This window comes from Polypterus senegalus, chromosome 5 (genome assembly GCF_016835505.1).
Source record: "Polypterus senegalus isolate Bchr_013 chromosome 5, ASM1683550v1, whole genome shotgun sequence".
In the NCBI taxonomy this organism is placed as follows: domain Eukaryota; kingdom Metazoa; phylum Chordata; class Cladistia; order Polypteriformes; family Polypteridae; genus Polypterus; species Polypterus senegalus.
Genome location: NC_053158.1, coordinates 152,455,745 through 152,474,450, shown reverse-complemented (window position 1 = coordinate 152,474,450; position 18,706 = coordinate 152,455,745). Strand labels below are relative to the sequence as shown.

Genomic DNA, 18,706 nt, shown 5'->3' with positions numbered 1-18,706 from the left:
CTACTTTTCTTCCTCCACGCAAGTGTTGTCCGCTACCTCCTAAATCCAACTACCCAAAGGGAGGAAGAGGGCTGCTTTTAAACTTGATTCTGGAAGTACTTCCGGTGTTCAGTCCAAGTCCAAAGAATTCACTTTTGGGTCAGAAAAAAGTTTTATGGAATGGAGAGAGCTCATCCCTGCAGCTTCCCTGGTGTTACCCTTGGCATACAGCAGGGCTGTTCCATGGTACTACAATCCCCAACATGTTGCAGGATCTGGAAAATGAGAGTGGCATCACAAGAACGCTGCCCTCTAGCATATTGGTAGAGTATATACTATGAAAAGGCTAACTCCCTCAGACCTTCCATTTTTCTGGCCTCCATTCGCAATCTGGTCAGGACGCCAGTCCATCAACTGTCCTTCAACTCTGACTTCCCTTCCAGGCAAGGAGGCACCTTTCCTTCTGGACAGGATGCCAGACAATCTTGCATGGCATTTACGATATGTATAATTTCTTTTTTTTAAGTGTGCAAAATATAGGATAAGCCCAATTGTTTCAGGAAACTATTTTAAAAAATCTGTTCTGATATTTAATAAACAATATCTTTCACTACTGAAGTGCAAATATCTTTTAAGCAAATAACAGAAATAAAGATTAATAGAATATTTCAGTATTCTCATTGCAGCTTTAATGTCAGTGTAATAGTTTGTGTTGACTTATTATACACCTAAAAATGATGTTATAAATGGATGGTGCTGTGGCTGGGACTTTTATCTAAATTTAAAAGAATACATTGGTATGCCGCATAAAAAAAAGACATTACATTAACAACAACATTTACAAGTCTGTAGGGATAATAATAATAATAATCTTTACATTTATGTCTAATGCCATTTTTTGTCAGCTGATACTGATACTGAGTACTTAATGAACTTTATGGGCAGATATCCAGTACTGATAGAAGTGCTCTTATTAGAAAACACTGATGTTAAATTTTCAACAACAAATAAATAAAGACAATTTTAATAAACTATTATGAATGAGGTTTGTTTTTTGTTTAATGCTGAATGAACATTTGTTATTTTTAATAACATTTATTAAAATTAATAATAGCTCTTTTAAATGTTTGTGATATTTTTCCAAACCTAGAAACAAACTTTTAATAAATTGAAATTAAAAAAACTTCGTCCTGAGATTTTTACCATAGAAATAAATATCTAGATATCTACTATGTACCAGGCACATGATTTTTTTTTTAAACTATAACATTTCAGATCAGTTTGCTTCTTTTCTTATAAAACCATTTCAGGTGACTAACTGTTGAAACTCATCGAGAGAATGCCAAGAGTGTGCAAAGCAGTAATCAGAGCAAAGGGTGGCTATTTTGAAGAAACTAGAATATAAAACATGTTTTCAGTTATTTCACCTTTTTTTGTTAAGTACATAACTCCACATGTGTTCATTCATAGTTTTGATGCCTTCAGTGAAAATCTACCAATGTAAATGGTCATGAAAATAAAGAAAACACATTGAATGAGGAGGTGTGTCCAAACTTTTGGCCTGTACTGTATATCTGTAAAGTGGAAGCAAGAGTTACAAAAATGGAGGTGAAATTGTTTACAACATTAATATCTGTGTGCATATTGATTTCATTATTTTATAGGATATTAATTAAGCATTCGTATTACAACATGCAAAAGCACAGGCCTAATATTACATCAAAAAAGTCGGTGGGATTTTGTGGATTATCTTTTCATTATATTGTAGCCGATAGCAAATGCCAGCTGTAGCTGACAGCAAATAAAAAAGTACTGTTTTATCACTAACAATACCTTATCTAATATAAGATCTCTTATCCCTTATTAGAAATAAATAACAGATATTTGGTTAGTTCAAGAGCCACATTTTAAATGCAAGCACCATAGTCTGCATACCTGCTTTACTGTCACGCTTCCTCTTTATATTTGTAATACACATAAGAAACACATATAGAAAATCCTTGTGATTGCTAAAACATGTCCTTTTAATTTTTTGTTTCCCAGCTTTGCTTCTATTTGGTCTTAGGGTAGAAGACCTCATTTCTTTATCCATTACTCTTTTATATAAATTGAGTTGCTGTGAGTCTTTTAAAAAATGAAATTACTGAGTTTACCCAAACTTTGAGTTGTGATGGTTTGTCTTCCTAATTCTAATTATTTATCTGTTAAAAAACTGAATACATATTTGAAAGTTAATAAAGATACACAGCAAAATTTTAAAATAGGTAAAAAGAAGTGTGGTTATATTTAGTTTAGTTTGGTGGCTAGATGAACAATAGCACTTGAAACAAAAACAATGCATCTGATAAACGATAGACAGTGTGTATGGGATGCCAGTTTAGAGTGGCAGTCAGGTATAGGCGGTAAAGGAATAACTGACAGAACTAAACTAATCTTGGTCTCTGTTTTTTCTTTTTAAAGTTGAATCTGAAATTAATTATGGCTGACTGTAATTTTTTTAATTAGCCGCATCATTGTACACAGTGTATTTAAGTGAAACGGCATGTCTCCTAAGGAGCCTACTGCACATTGAGCATTTGGCTGTGTTTAAAAAGTGGAAGCCTGTACGTTTTATCAATGACAAGCTAGCTATTCAAAAATATGAACAAGTTTAATCTTGAAGTGACATCTTCAGATGTTTTTGTGATGCTGATGCTGTTTGATTTGTTTTTATAATCTGAAAATCTTCCAAATATCAAATGTAATGAGTATCTGAAGTGCAACCAGCAGATGAAATAAATACTGTGCATGCAAGAGGTGACGTGCGTAAAATTTAGGCAGCAGCACATATATACAGTCATATGAAAAAGTTTGGGAAACCCTCTCAGCCCGCGTAATAATTTACTCTACTTTCAACAAAAAAGATAACAGTGGTATGTCTTTCATTTCCTATGAACATCAGAGTACTGGGGTGTTTTCTGAACAACCATTTTTAGTGAAGCAGTATTTAGTTGTATGAAATTAAATCAAATGTGAAAAACTGGCTGTGCAAAAATGTGGGTCCCCTTGTAATTTTGCTGATTTGAATGCATGTAACTGCTCAATACTGATTACTTGCAACTCCAGATTAGTTGGAATCAGCTTGTTAAACCTTGAACTTCATAGAGAGGTGTGTCCAATCATGAGAAAAGGTATTTAAGATGGTCAATTGCAAGTTGTGCTTCACTTTGACTCTCCTCTGAAGAGTCACAGCATGGGATCCTCAAAGCAACTCTCAAAAGATCTGAAAACAAAGATTGTTCAGTATCATGGTTTAGGGGAAAGGCTACAAAAAGCTACCTCAGAGGTTTACCTGTCAGTTTCAACTGTAAGGAATGTAATCAGGAAATGGAAGGCCACAGGCACAGTTGCTCTTAAGCCCAGGCCTGGCAGGCCAAGAAAAATACAGGAGCGGCATATGTGCAGGATTGTGAGAATGGTTACAGACAACCCACAGATCACCTCCAAAGACCTGCAAGAACATCTTGCTGCAGATGGTGTATCTGTACATTGTTCTACAATTCAGCTCAATTTGCACAAAGATCATCTGTATGGCAGGGTGATGAGAGAGAAGCAACAGAGAAGAAACAGAGTCGCTTGTTGTATGCAACTGCTCATTTAGTCAAGCCAGATTCATTTTGGAACAAAGTGCTTTGGTCTGATGAGACAAAAATTGAGCTATTTGGTCATAGCAAAAAGAACTTTGTATGGCAGAAGAAGAACACTGCATTGCAAGAAAAACCCCTGCTACCTGCTGTCAAATTTGGTGGAGATTCCATCATGCTGTGGGGCTGTGTGGCTAGTTCAGGGACTGGGGCCCTTGTTAAAGTCGAAGGTCAAATGAATTCAACCCAATATGAACAAATTCTTCAGGTTAATGTTCAAGCATCAGTCACAAAGTTGAAGTTACGCAGGGGTTGGATATTCCAACAAGACAATGACCCAAAACAGTTCGAAATCTACAAAGGCATTCATGCAGAGGGAAAAGTACAACGTTCTGGAATGACCGTCACAGTCCCCTGACTTGAATATCATCGAAAATCTATGGGATGATTTGAAGCAGGCTGTCCTTGCTTGGCTGCCATCAGATATAACTGAACTGGAAAGATTTTGTATGGAAGAATGGTCAAAAATACCTCCATCCAGAATCCAGACACTCATCAAAGGCTATAGGAGGCATCTAGAGGCTGTTATATTTGCAAAAGGAAGCTCAACTAAGTATTGATTTAATGTTTCTGTTGTGGTCCCCAAATGTATGCACCTGTCTAATTTTGTTATGATGCATATTGCATATTTTCTGTTAATCCAATAAACTTAATGTTACTGCAGAAATACTACTGTTTCCATAAGACATGTCATATATTAAAAGGAAGTTGCTACTTTGAAAGCTTAGCCAATGATAAACAAAAATCCAAAGAATTAAGAGGGGTTCCCACACTTTTTCATATGACTGTATTGTATGTTATTATATGTTAAGTGGCAGGAAAACTCATACATTTAAGGAATTGTCAATAATCCTTTCACAATGGAAGTTTTCATAGTTCTGTCATGTCAGTTGTTTGCTTATAGCACTCTTCACTAAGGCATAGACAGGTGTAAGAAGTTCACAGGTAGACAATTATTGGTATGTTGAGATTAGAAAATTGAATCTATCCATATTTTTTAATTTCATTTTTTTAAATTTTGGTATAAATATACAATAACTATGCACTCAGTGGTCACTTCTTCAATAGAGGAGAATTTACATGACCATTACTAATGCAACAGCAGAAAATCTGTGAACCCTTCTCTTGGCTTCTCTGCATAATATTTGGCTGCATCCTTCATACAGGGTAGTCCTCCTGCAAATGGCACAGATTGTCGACTGCAATAACACAAAGCCAAGTGGAATTGCTTGAAGCTTTGACATTAATTTCAAGCAATAAAGGGAGGTGTAAATATAAAAATATTCTATTTTCATATTTAAATGTGGCAATTTTATTAAAAATAAACCTTGTACCTGCAAGAAGATCACACTTTAAGAAATCTCAGTGGTACGTACATAACTGAGACTGTTCTGTACTGCTTGTGCCATTGTTTTTCCCAGCAAAACACAATCATTTGAAGGTTTTCCACAAGTACATATTCTTCCTTCTTTTGCATAAGCATTAGATTCCAGTCACTGATTTATTTTCACCTGCCACACATTTATGCAACCTTTCATTATTTTAAGCTGATCACTTTTTAAATTTTCTTCTACTTGAACCTGGTGTCCAGCTGACAAAGTAATAATATTTTAATATTCTGTCCTTTTTTGTTTTAATTTGGGTACTGCCATTTTTGGACCTCTAGCATTGCCTATTCCCACAGCAGCTAACCCAGAATGCCTGTGGGAGCAAAATTTCTCTGACATTAAAGAAACAACAGTATCAAAGTTGGCCCCAGACATTTCCAAGCAACCAGATTTTGCAGTTAAAACCTTACAACCTTTGTTACTTATTAAAAGATCTTTATACTATTGATTTTTAATAGTGGCTTGTTTCTTTTTGACTTTACATATTCCTGATCATTATCATCCCTTTTATGGCTTGCTGCTGGTCAGGCTTTGTTTTTTGGTTCTGACCTCAGCTTGTTTCTTTTTGACTTTGCATATCTCCTGGTCTTTATCATTCTTAATACTGGCTTCTGAGAGTCAGATTGCAAGTAGTTGTGGTATAAATTTCTATAACTTCATTATACTTTACTTAATAATCAAGTTTTACCCATCAAAGTAAAGGGTAGACATTTCTCTTTCTGAATTTTAACAACTAGTGAATTAGTAATGTTGTACACATATATTACAGCAGTATAAGTTGCAAACTGTAAATGTTGGAATAAGCTTCCAAATGTTATAAAGTATCATGAAAGGTGTCAGAAACAAGTAAAAAAAAGTCTACAATTAACATATGTACTCTTTTTGAATTGCGCCATTACCGTTATTTGTCTATCAGTCACTGTCTTTACTGTAGCTTTTTTATCAATATCTTGCATTCGGCATCAGGTAAACCAAGCCATAAAAACCTCTGTTGGAGCAGTCTAGTCAAAAAGAAATAGTGATTCTATATAAAAATTGGAATAGTTACAAAAGAAGAAGGCAATCAGCAGAAAGGCACACTTTTCCTTGTTTGAATAGGAAGAACCTGAAGAATTCAGAAAGCTGACTGCTGAATAACCAGCCTGTCATTTTGATTTACAGATAAGCTATCCAGTAGGTGACAAATGAAGCAAGACATTCAGATTGATCAATCCAGGGATCAACAATACATAGAAAGATGAAGTGAACCCAATTCAGTCCGGGCATTTGAGAATACCTGGGTTTGGTACAGGGGGAGTTTTCTATGATATAGCAGTTTGGCCAACTCTGAAAGAAGAAAGAAAAGAACTGCAGCATTGTACAGAGACATGCAATATAGCAAAATACTGCCTTTTAATTATAGCACTAATTGAATGAATGATTATATGCATTTTTTATGTAGACTTATAGGTTGGTCTTGATGGGGGACCTGAAACAGGGCTGAACTTAAAAAGTTAATGCCTGACAGCTCTGGCAGAATGAGTATTAATTAAGGGACCCAGTCACTGTCTGTGTAGAGCAGTGTTTTTCAACCGGGGTTCCACAGAACCTATCCAAGGGTTCCGCCGAAAAAGTCCCATGATATAGGACAATTGCACAGGGTTCTGTGAGCAAGGTAACCATTCGCGCAGGGTTCCACTCCAGCGAAAAGGTTGAAAACCACTGGTGTAGAGTATGAATGTTTTTCCCATGCCTACATCGCCTTTACTTTAGGAACGCTGGTTTTCTTTAAATATTTCAAAGATGTGTATGTTGGGTTAATTTGCTTAGTGTGAGGGGGAGCGGATGTGTGCATGAATGTACTTAAACTCTATGCAGCACTGATTTTTGCCATTTGGCATAATGCAAACTTGAGTCTGCGGGCAAAGGTTATAGAGAGAACTCACGGTTCAAATGCGTGACCACAAAGTGTTATCTAATACAGAAGTGTAAGACACAAAATAATTTATTCAATGTTTACAATGTACATTTAAGTGCACATTGTATACTTTTGTGCAAATGTTATAATAAAAAGCACCTTGTCTTTGAGTAGGAGCTGATGTACAAAGAATATAATGGCCAGGGTACACAGTTGTTTATCAATTTTAATTTACTTTGTATTTAATAAAATACATTTTTAGATTTGTAAGACTTTTTATGGTTTAAGCCTTCCTGTTTCAGGATATAGTCATGTGAGAAATGCGGGAGAAGCAGGTGACATTTTCTTGTAATTAATCTTTTACAAAGCCAATCAATAGGCAGTTTGGACAGTGCTGGAGTATCAATTGCAAAATATTTGTTGTTGTCAGCAGCTTGAGACTTTAATAATGAAGTGATGGTTATAAGTTGTTATTTGTTTAGTATGAGTCATGCACAATTAGTATTTCACATGCACTCATGTTTATAACAAAAAGAACTCCTGTTCAGATAAAAAAGCAAAAAATAAACTATCCTTCAAAGAGGGTAGTCTTGTAAAATTAAACTCCTTGCTTTTTACTAGAACTGAATTTTTGAAAGCAACCTTTTTTGCGAGACCATAGAACCGTATAATAATTGTACTTTTTTTCTTGCTTATTTTATTTACATTACCTCTATATAGTAGAGACTGTTGGAGGTGTGCCATTCGTAATTTGCTTGTGCACTATTCAAATTGTTAAAAGAATTTTGCTTGATGAAACAATTTAATTATAATGGGAATTTCAGTAAAATGGATCGTGTTTCTATACATAACCATCATTAAGAATGAGTCTGTTTTTTTAATGAGAGAAAATAGTTACTATATACATAAAAAAGTTATATACCTGATAATTCACAAATGTTATGCCTGAGATTGAAATAGGCAAACAAAACTGTATGGAGGTGACCAGGAGAAACACCAGTAAACTCTCCAAGAATCAGTTATCAAATGTTTGCCTTATGTTTGGCCAAGCCAGAAATAGCAACACTAAACCATAGTCTTTAAAATTAGTCATAGAGTTCTTTACCATGAATCCAAGTAGAGATACAAAGCACACACAAACTTAAAGGTGTACTGAAATATACTGAACTCTCTGAAAATGATGTCCAACCCAAAAATAAATGCCAGAATTGGGTGTTTCAAAGCAAGAAAAATCCCGCTCACAACAAAAAAGAATTAAATAGGTGATTTTTTTGTATGACAGATACCCTTCTAGTGAGAAAGATAATTTATAAACCATATTGGTCTATCGACACAGGCGTTAACAGTGTTAGGTGGGTGCTTGTGCATAGTCCAACATTGTTAATGTAGATTGTTAATAATTACAAAAACAGACAGCATCATTTCTGAAAAACAACATCATGGATTATAGAAAAGTTCTGAAATCGAACCCTCACTACTTTGGTAGTGATGGCAACAGAATGTAGCTAACAAGGTATGGGAGAAGGTTTTATTGAAGCACTTCAACTACAAAGTAGACAGGGACCAATTTAGAGTTGCCAGTTACCTTAAAATGTACATCTTTACAATATTGGGAGATAACAGAATTCCTTGAGGAACAATTCTTTAGCTTTGCATTCTCTTTCACCACTGCTTAACCTGCAAAAATGCTCCTCCTCAACCTCTTAAAACATGCTGCCTTCAGATAAAAGGAATGTCATTTATATACCTGTGTAGTATGAAATTGAATTTGCTTATTTTTTGTTTTGCGTTGCTGAACTTCGATGGTGTATTTTTGACTAATGAAATATATTTGGGTGGGCATTTTTGATCTGGCCCAAGCCCAGATGATGCTAAGTAAACCAAAGTATGTAAAGTCACAATATTTAATAAAAAATAATAACAACAGATGATTTAGGATATTAGAGACTACAATTCAAAACATCAAGGGGAAAAATAATATATTTATAGCCATACTGCTTCTGAGTAAACAAGGGTTTGAGCTCGTTCTTCTTTAGTATGGAGGCTGTCTCTTTCTGGCCTTGTAATATGTCTCCCTCTGCTGTCTCCCTCCCTCCAGTCAAGTGCTTGTCATCCAATCTGATCCCAAATCCACACTCACTAGCCATATTGCTGTACAGAGCAGTGGTTCTCAAAAGTAGGTCACATTAAGCTCAGGATGGGTTGCCAGCTAGTCTCTTGCACTGTCCCAAAGGCTCTGTTTTACATTCTTCAATATTCTGTAAATCTTTCAATACCCTCCATCTTTCCTGAGTTTTGATAGTATATACATCAGTTGCACCCCTCGCTCTTGATGATATAATCATCCCTCTGCCTGCTGAAAGCATTATGGGGGACCTCTTCCTGTGCCCCACTTTTCAATATTATATTTATCTATCTGTGGTAGAAACACCAAAGTCAAAGTATAACAAAGTGCTTACAATTCAGTGGGGGTCAACTCAATTATGAAGTAGTGTGAAACTGGGTACCAGGAATCCTAAACCCTATATCACCATCATGAAGTGGAGCGTGGAGACACTTTTTAGGTATTAGGTCTCCGTGCAGTCACCTAATATTCTGGGGACTCAGTATTTATACTGTCTTCTCCCGTTATCTTCTGTCCACATCTATGAGTAATTAACTCCTGAGCACCATCCGTTGTACTAAAGAATAGTGTTGTCTCTCAGTAAATCTGATCACATTTTAATGAAACTGTTATGAGCTAAGATATTAAAATTATTGCACCTCAGCTTATTGTGCGTCATTTTCATATTTAAAATTGGTCTTTTCTTTTTCTGCTCATAGGGTTCTATTCAGCAGCTGTTGATAAAACCAGATCCAAGAGCTGCGGAAGAGCAATGTGAAGATGACGATCCTTATGTAAGTACACCCAATTAAGAAAATTTGTACATATTCTTAACCTGAAACATCAGAAATGAGTCAGTTAAACAACATTGACATTTACAACCAATAACAACATGATCAATACTGTTTGCTATTTATTGAATTTTCAAAAGTCCACTTGTGTCTATTTTTATTTCCTCTTAAATTATTTAAAAATGATAACAATATGTTATTAAGATTCATGATATTAACAAACAAAATTAATACAATTAATGAACAAGTTAAAAAGCCAAAACTGTGGAATGTCAAATAATCAGATAAATCAACACAATTTAAAAAAATAGAACCCAAAATTGATACAGCATTGAAAATCTGTATATAGGTATTTAGGAAGTATGTTAATCAAAAGTAATATATTTGAAAGAGAAGGAATACTGTAAAGTAACACGTCTTTTTAAACATAATTCAAAACCGTGTCTTTCAAATGAGACTAAAAATAAAGCAACTTAACATAATTATTTTGGGGAGAGCCAGTTAAATGTTTTCCATTCGCTATGTTTAAGTATGCACATTTTTTCTCTTGGTCTCCCCTGACTAGCATCTTTCTCAGCCCCCAGCCTTCGTATTAGTGCTGCTTTTCACTGGGTGCTAACTGTCTAACATACTGTACCATATTTATCTTCTTACCTTAGACTGTTTCATCAAGGGCAACCATATTGAGAGGACAGAATTACAGACACAATTGTTCCGTGGCTACTTGAGTTATGTCGGCATTTAACATTTGATTTGTTTCAATCCATGAGTTGAAAGAACAGAGAAAAGTAAAAACACCAAGAAATTGATTTGGATGCCAGTTTTTCTTGTTAACCGTACAGTGATATAATCCACTGAGCTTTTATTCAGTGTATTTTAGTGAGGCTAGTAGTCTGAACTGATGTTAGTAAGTAGAGGTGAAGAAAAGTCTGTTTGCTATCAGTTGTTAACTTTTGAGTACTCAAAAAAATATCTTGGAGCTTACATGGTTTACTAAACACTGACTGCTGCGAGAAGATTTCACTTCAGGAATTCTGTATATTATTTATCTTAGCAATGCTTGGGAATCTCTCAGGAAATGCTAAAATTTGTTGCTTGGGAAAATGGCGTCTAGTTTGACCTGATCAGTTTGTTGTTTCCATGACCTTCACTGGGACAAGCAGTCTAAAAAAAAATCATTTTTTTAGATTAGTTTAAATTGATTTGGGATGAAATAATACTGCCCCAGATGTTAAGTGCAATTTCCTTGTACCTTCAAGGACCTGGATTTGATTTCCAGTTTCTTTGTTTTATACTAATACATATTTTACTATTTATTACACCAGTTACTTGAATGAGTTTAACATTTTGCCTCTTAACTGCTCAAAACAGATTTAAGAAACACTTGAAAACACATCAGACCTCAATGGGAAAAAAATTATGCTGGATATCTATACTGATATGGACTGATATGGTCATGTGTTAGAAACGAAAGGATGCCACATCGTTTGATGGAAATGATGATTATTAACCTACAGAGGGCTGAATTCAAAGACACCGCAACAATCAAATTTAAAAAATGAATCGGCAGGCTAGTCCATTTTGTCGAAATTTCATTGCATCAACTCAAAAATCGTAGTTAGTAGTTGATATGGCCCCAAATGCTTGTATGTATGCCTGATAATGCCGGGGCATGCTTCTAATGAGACAACCGATGGTGTCCTGGGGGATCTCTTCCCAGATCTGAACCAGGGAATCACTGAGCTTCTGGACAGTCTGAAGTGCAACCTGGTGGCGTTGGATGGGCTGAAACATGTCCCAGAGGTGTTCAATTGGATTAGCGTGGGGGCCAGTTAATGGTATCAATTCCTTCATCCTTCAGGAACTACCTGCAAACTGTCGCCACATGAGGCCGGGCATTATTGGAGGAGGAAGGAACCCAGGACCCACTGCACCAGCATAGGGTGTGACAATAGGTCCAAGGATTTAATCCCAATATATCTAATGGCAGTCAAGGTGCTGTTGTCTACCCTGTAGAGGTCTGTGCGTCCCTCCACGGATGTGCCTCCCCAGACCATCAGTGACCCACCACCAAACCGGTCATGCTGAACGATGTTACTGCCAGCATAACGTTCTACACGGCTTCTCCAGGGCCTTTCACATCTGTCACATGTGCTCAGGTGAACTTTCTCTAATCTGTGAAAACCACAGGATGCCAGTGGTGGAGCTGTCAATTCTGGTATTCTATGGCAAATGCCAGTCGAGCTCCACGGTGCCAGACAGTGAGCACAGGGTCCACTAGAGGATGTAGGGCCCTCAGGCCACTCTCACAAAGTCTGTTTCAGATTGTTTGGTCAGAGACATTCACACCAGTGGCCTGCGGGAGGTCATTTTATAGGGCTCTGGAAGTGCTCATCCTGTTCCTTCATGCCCAAAGGAGCAGATACCAGTCATGCTGATGGGTTAAGGACCTTCTACAGCCCTGTCCAGTTCTCCTAGAGTAACTGCCTGTCTCCTGGGATCTCCTCCATGCCCTTGAGACTGTGCTGGGTGGCACAGGAAACCTTCTGGCAATGGCACGTATTGATGTGCCATCCTGGGGAAGTTGGACTACCTGCGCAATATCACTTAATGCTACCAGTAGTGACACTAACCATAGCCAAATACAAAACTAGTGAAAAAAACAGTCAGAACAGATGAGGAGAGAAAAATATCAGTGGCCTCCACCTGTTAAACCATTCCAGTTTTGGGGGTCATCCCATTGTTGCCCTTCTAGTGCACCTGTTGCTAATTTCATTAACACCAAAGCAGCTGAAGCTGATTAACAACCCCTTCTGCTACTTAACTGACCAGATCAATAGCCCAAAAGTTTCATTGACTTGATGCTGTACTCTGATTAAAAAGTTTTCCTTTAATTTTTTTGAGCTTTATATATTTCAGCCATCATATGAAATATTCTGCAACTTGAGAAAATACTTAAATAATTAAAGAATTGATGACTCTGTGGCCCTATAAAATTACCATCAGGCTTAGGCTTAGGTTTATGTGTTAAAAGGGGTCAACATGACACCAAATATCAGTTTAAATTGGAGCATTTCATTACTGAAACAGATAATCATTTCACATCTTCTGAAAAGTTGTATAAATCTCTCCTACTATACAGTGTGATGGAACTTTTAAAACATCCTACTGTCATGTGCTATGTCTCAGCCTGAATAGTTAAAATACAGTACAGTATACTCCGCATCTGGCCCAATGTAACCCTAACATATATCAGGGCCTGAATGGTTTAAATCGGGCACTGGGTCTTCATTGCTGTAGGTAATAATGTCTGTAAATGTACACTGTTTAGTTTATGTTTTAAATGGATAACATTCTGTTTGATGGAAAGTTGTGATTTCCAGTAGCCCATCTGTTACATTTTTTCATTAGCCAACTTTTTGTGTTTAAATGTTTAAATTAGTGTGACAAATGAAGGCAACTGTCAACATTAAGTATAACTTGCTAAAATCAGGAAATTAAAACCTGGCATTTATTCTGTCAAAATGGTTAAGCTTGTCCAACAGAAAATAACACCAACATTTTCATTATAGGCTTCAGGAGATGAGAGTGGTGACAGTCCTCAAGAAGAAATTAATGTTGATGAAGCTAAGAAAAACGTTGAAGAAGTAGAATATTTCCCTTCGCCAGTAAGTTTATTTATATTTTTCTTTTAAGTTAATGTCACTATTTTAAAGAGGGTCACAGTAATTTGTTTGAAAGACATGATATATTTGAAGGGCAGTACAGAGGTACCAAGCCCACACCTGGTCACAATCTATGAGAAGTTTTCATCATTTTGTTGCATGTCTATCTCTGGTTTTTGCCAGGTACTCCATTTTTTCCTCTAACATCTCAAAGATGTGTTTATTCCAATTGCTTATTTGTGTGCATGAGCATACCTTAAGACAGACTGGCACACTACCCTGGACTGAGCCCTGTCTTGTTCCTAGTGCTGCAGCTCTGAATTGAAAAAGGTGAAAACTTTTGATAATGGTAATTTTGTAGCATAACCCTACATTCACAGACTTGCTTAATTCAGTTCAGTGCAGTGTAGTGGCTAAAGCAGTAGTGTTTAAATCTCAAGGTTCCCAGATGAATCCTCACTTCTCCCTCACTATGTGACACTTTAGCAGGTCATTTAACCTTTCTGTACTCTAATTAGATATAAACAATTGTAATATATCCTGATCTTGCAAGTCACCTTGAATAATGGTGTCTGTCAAGTATCTGACAATAGTAATGATACAGTATTTTGAATCTGGGTAAATGATGATTCATTAGCTTTCTGTGCTGCCTCACAAATCCAGAGGCCTGGGCTCTTTTCCACATATGAGGTGTTTAACTGTTTGCCATGCTTCTGCATGTGTTTTCTCTCAGTCTTGTTTCCCAAATAGAATGTCAAAGATGTGTAGGTTCTCATCATTCATATACTTTTATTGATTTTTTTCAAGTGAGTGTGTGAGTGAATCCTGTAGTGGACTTGTGTCCAGTGCTACCAAAATAGACTCTTGTACCTCATGATTCTAAATTTAAATTAGGCATGGTTGAATATTTAATTATTTTTACTATTTTCCAAACTGCTACAATCCTGTATTGGAATAAAGGGTTGTGTCAATGTATCAATGGCTCCATGATAGGCCTTTTTAAGTCTGTCTAGTCCTATTATTGGTAGCACAGTGTATCACGTTTTAAAGTCTTAAGCTGATACTAACTGAATCTATCCCTGTTACAGTCTGAACTAGAGCATAGTGTCCCTGTGCCAGCACCACCTACTGAAGTCTCCATCATTAAGGAAACAGATGAATTCTCTGGAGGTCTTTCCACTCCTACTGAGCAGCTGTTGATATCTTCAGCTATCCCAGAGCACACTGATGAAGTTGGATTAGGTAAAAAATGTGCAGTTTATTTTGATTTCTTATAAAGATGCCTTAATCTTAGATCACACTCAGAATTAGTCCATATTGGGGAAATATGCCAAATATACCCTGAAATATTGTACTAGACCTACATGTTTTGTTAATGAGCTAAAAGTGAGTAGACATACCAATGAACTCATTAAAAATAAATCTTTTTAATTAAATTTCCCACAACTTACATTTGTGTATTTCAGTCACTTACAATTTGCCTAGTCAATTAATTGTATGAGTATTACATTTGTTTTAAGAATTCATACATGGATAGTGTATATTCTATAAATCACTATGACTATAAATTGGATTATTTAAATTGTAAACACCTACTGTATATACCCGTGTTTACGTTGGGTCTTGAAACCCGAAAAATTGATCATAAAATCAGACCCCGACTTATACGCCCGTTCAAAAACGCAACACTTATTTTTTTTGTTTTTTACATCTTCTTGCTTCCTCCAATCTCGCACCAGTTTCTCAGACACATTGAATTTTGTTGCAGCAGCGCAGTTACCAATTTCTTTAACCACTTCAATGACATTTACAGTAATTTAAAACCAGCTTCATATTTTCTTCTGATTGAACGCTCCATCATAGATAAAGGATGCTGTCACAATAAAGATGTATGAGGGTGTGAGATACAAAAAACACAAAACAGTGCAAACGTCGCTTCGGAATAGTTCTGGTATTACCACGTGGTCACATAGGCACAATACATAGAAAAAAAAGGCAGTGGGCTCTGTGGTTACCATCTCAGGTGGGCGTTGGCATATCATCATCTCTTGGATCAATAGTGTGAGTTTTCCGCATTTGACTTATACAACGGACATTATAAAATACCGGAAATTATACGGAAAATTAAGCTCTGACTTATCAGCGGGATAACTTAAACTCGAATATATATGGTATCTCCTTCCGTGAGAACCCTAAATCCAAAGAGGACTGTTTCATTTATGTGAGGTAGAATGCTCAGAGAGGACTGGGCGGTCTCATGGTCTGGAATCCCTACATATTTTATTTTTTCTCCAGCCGCCTGGAGTTTTTTTGTTTTTTCTGTCCCCCCCCTGGCCAAAGAACCTTACTTTTATTCGATGTTAATTAATGTTGATTTATTTTGTTTCTTATTGTGTCTTTTATTTTTCTATTCTTTATTATGTAAAGCACTTTGAGCTACTTTTTGTATGAAAATGTGCTATATAAATAAATGTTGTTGTATGTACATTATTGTTATGCAAATATTCTGCTGAACAACTGTCAGCCCAGCTAATGAGTCCACTTAGTTAAAAGAAAATCAATCATATTTTATAAAACACTCTTCACAACGTGCCTCATCCTGTATTAGTTCCCTTGTTCTTCAGGTGGAAAAAAGTGTTTCCAGCTCCCTGCAATGCCAAATACAATTAAATGTATCTGAAAATAAATAAAGTATATGAGTTAGAATTGTAGAAATATCTGGGATCTTTTTCATTTGTTAAAATCAGGAATAATGTCACTCAGACCAAATTTCAAGGACCTGTTTTGCAGAAAAAAATTAAGAATGCATTCAAACATCTTGCTAATAGAAGCATCTTCACATTATATCCCTCATCCTGGAATAACAAACTACTCCCCATGACATTAAATGCAGTGGGCAGAATTAAAAGAATACTCCACCCAAAGATTATCTCATGTAGTTTGTATTAATTGCCGTGAAAAATATTTAATCTCATGTTTTCTTGTAGAACGCAAATTTGTAATAGAACAGGTGATCAATGATGTACAATATCACACAATATAAAAAGTCCATTAAAAAATGTTACATCATGTGTGTCACATAATCCACATGTCAAGTCATCCCACTGTATGCTCACAATGTGCAAAACACATGTATTTTGTGCAATAATATTCTTATATAAATACTTCTGGAAAATCAAAGTAGTCCTCAAACAAGAGGCCCCTTCATATGGAATCACGATTTTGAATTGAAGTCAACACTATTGACCAATGAATCAGAGAGAGAGGCAGAATTTGTGTTTGGTGGCAAGTAGCACATATGTTTCATGATTTTGTAATTTAGTTCTGAAATTCTGAAATCTAAATCTAAATGCAGTGGCTGCCTATGTAAATACTCAAAGTTGTTATCTAATAATAAGCTTCAGTTGCCTTACGTTTGCATGTTCATTCTCTGTTTTTGTAGATCTATTCTAAGAACAGTCAAAAGATTTGCTCTTCTATCACCTGTCAGTAGCAAGCTACCTCTGTGTAATATGTGTGAATATCCCCAGCAATGCACTGACATTGCACCAGGATTTGTCCCTGCCTCAGAATAATAACTTAAAATAAGAACATGTGCATTTGGAATTGATAGTCCATGCAACCATTTGACATCCTGCATCTTAGTAGTGAAACCTTTTTTTCACTTGTTGGACTGAATCCTGTTTTAATTTGACGCGTGTTCATTTGTTTGAAAAAATCTCAACTAGTAGAAGTGCCGACTTGCTTATATTTCCTGCAGTACAGTATAGTATAGTTTTTGTTTCATAAGGTTGTAAGTATTTTTGACAAATCAGATAGTGTAAACAATGAAACCAGTAACATTTTTTGGTTTCTGTGAAATAATCAGTATTCAACACCGATTTACTTTTGAAGGAATCTGACACCTAAATGTTTCCTTGTAAAAATTAGATTGCATATTTTAGGATAAATTAAATAGAGGAAAGCACAGTTACTCAGTTTTCAAAAAGTTATTCCTTTGTTATTATTTTTCACATGGATTGATTTTAGGTGTGCCGTATTCTAAAAATATTTCTCCTAAGTTCTATTTGCACCTTTTATTTATAGTTTAATTTTTCTTGATGCTTGCAAATTCATTTTATTTTAATACTTCTTTTTTCAGTTTTTTGGGTTCACTTCTGTCCTTTCAATAACTGTTACAGTATAACAGTGCTTATAAAATAACTATTTTTAATGAAAGAGTAATGCTGAAATTCAGGGCAAAGTGAAAATGTAGACTAGATGAGATGTCTTTGTTTCTGAACAGCTTAGACTAAACCAGTCCTAACGAATAGTGAATAAAATGTGTAGTTTATACTAAATATGCATTCATTGTCCTAGAATTACTGTAGGATAGATTCTCCAACTAAGGTCCTGGAGGGCTGCAGTGGCTACATATTTTCATTCCAGTCATTTTCTTAATTAGTATCCAATTACTGCTGCTAATGGAGCTTGTTTTGTTGACTTGTTTATATTTAAAAACAAAATGCAATTAATGCTGTCTAATAAAAAATTGAAAATATATGTTCCAAAGACAATACATGAAGCTTAGCATTCGACTCCCTCCCTGAAATCCACCACCTACCCGCAAATCAGAGTGCTGTATCACAAAAGAGTGTTATATTAAGGTTCAAGACAAGCCTAGCACACTTACTTTAGAATAAGACTTATAAATATCTGACAGATTCTAAAAATATTTTGAATAGATCTTCACAAAGAGAATTTGTTTTTTTCCAATTTGAGATAATTTAGTATATCACTTTCTCATTGAGTTATTGAATATAGATACAGTTGTGCAAACTAAATGTTCATGAAAACATTGTAGTATAGAATAACACAATAGATTTTTCATTGCACAGTGTTATATGGTACTGCACCAAATGTTAGTATGATTTTAGATTCAAGGCTATCCAAGACATATATACAAATTTTTAATAAAAATAATTTGAGTGTAGAGCATTCCCAAAATATATGACCCAGCAATGTAGGAGCTTGACATCATCACTCAAAAGTGGCATCATATCCTGTGTATATAGACAATTTTAGATGAGATATATGTGAATGATGAACAGTTAGTTAAATTATGGCATACTTGGCCCTTTTCCAAAATTTAAATTGAAAGATCTCTTGTCAATCATTACCTGAGATCATAAATTCTTCAAAATTTGTTGATATACTCTA

The 18,706-nt window shown here is 35.6% G+C and overlaps 1 protein-coding gene across 4 annotated transcripts in view; it reads left to right on the top strand.

Annotated features, from left to right (window-relative positions):
- LOC120529589 (collagen alpha-1(XVIII) chain-like) overlaps positions 1-18,706 on the top strand; it is a 258,159-nt gene that overhangs the window by 100,695 nt on the left and 138,758 nt on the right. For all 4 annotated transcript variants that reach the window (XM_039753509.1, XM_039753508.1, XM_039753506.1 and 1 more), the window contains 3 exons: positions 9,771-9,845; positions 13,415-13,510; positions 14,596-14,749. In XM_039753509.1, coding sequence (XP_039609443.1) covers positions 9,771-9,845; positions 13,415-13,510; positions 14,596-14,749 — 325 coding nt within the window. The remainder of the gene's footprint in view (positions 1-9,770; positions 9,846-13,414; positions 13,511-14,595; positions 14,750-18,706) is intronic.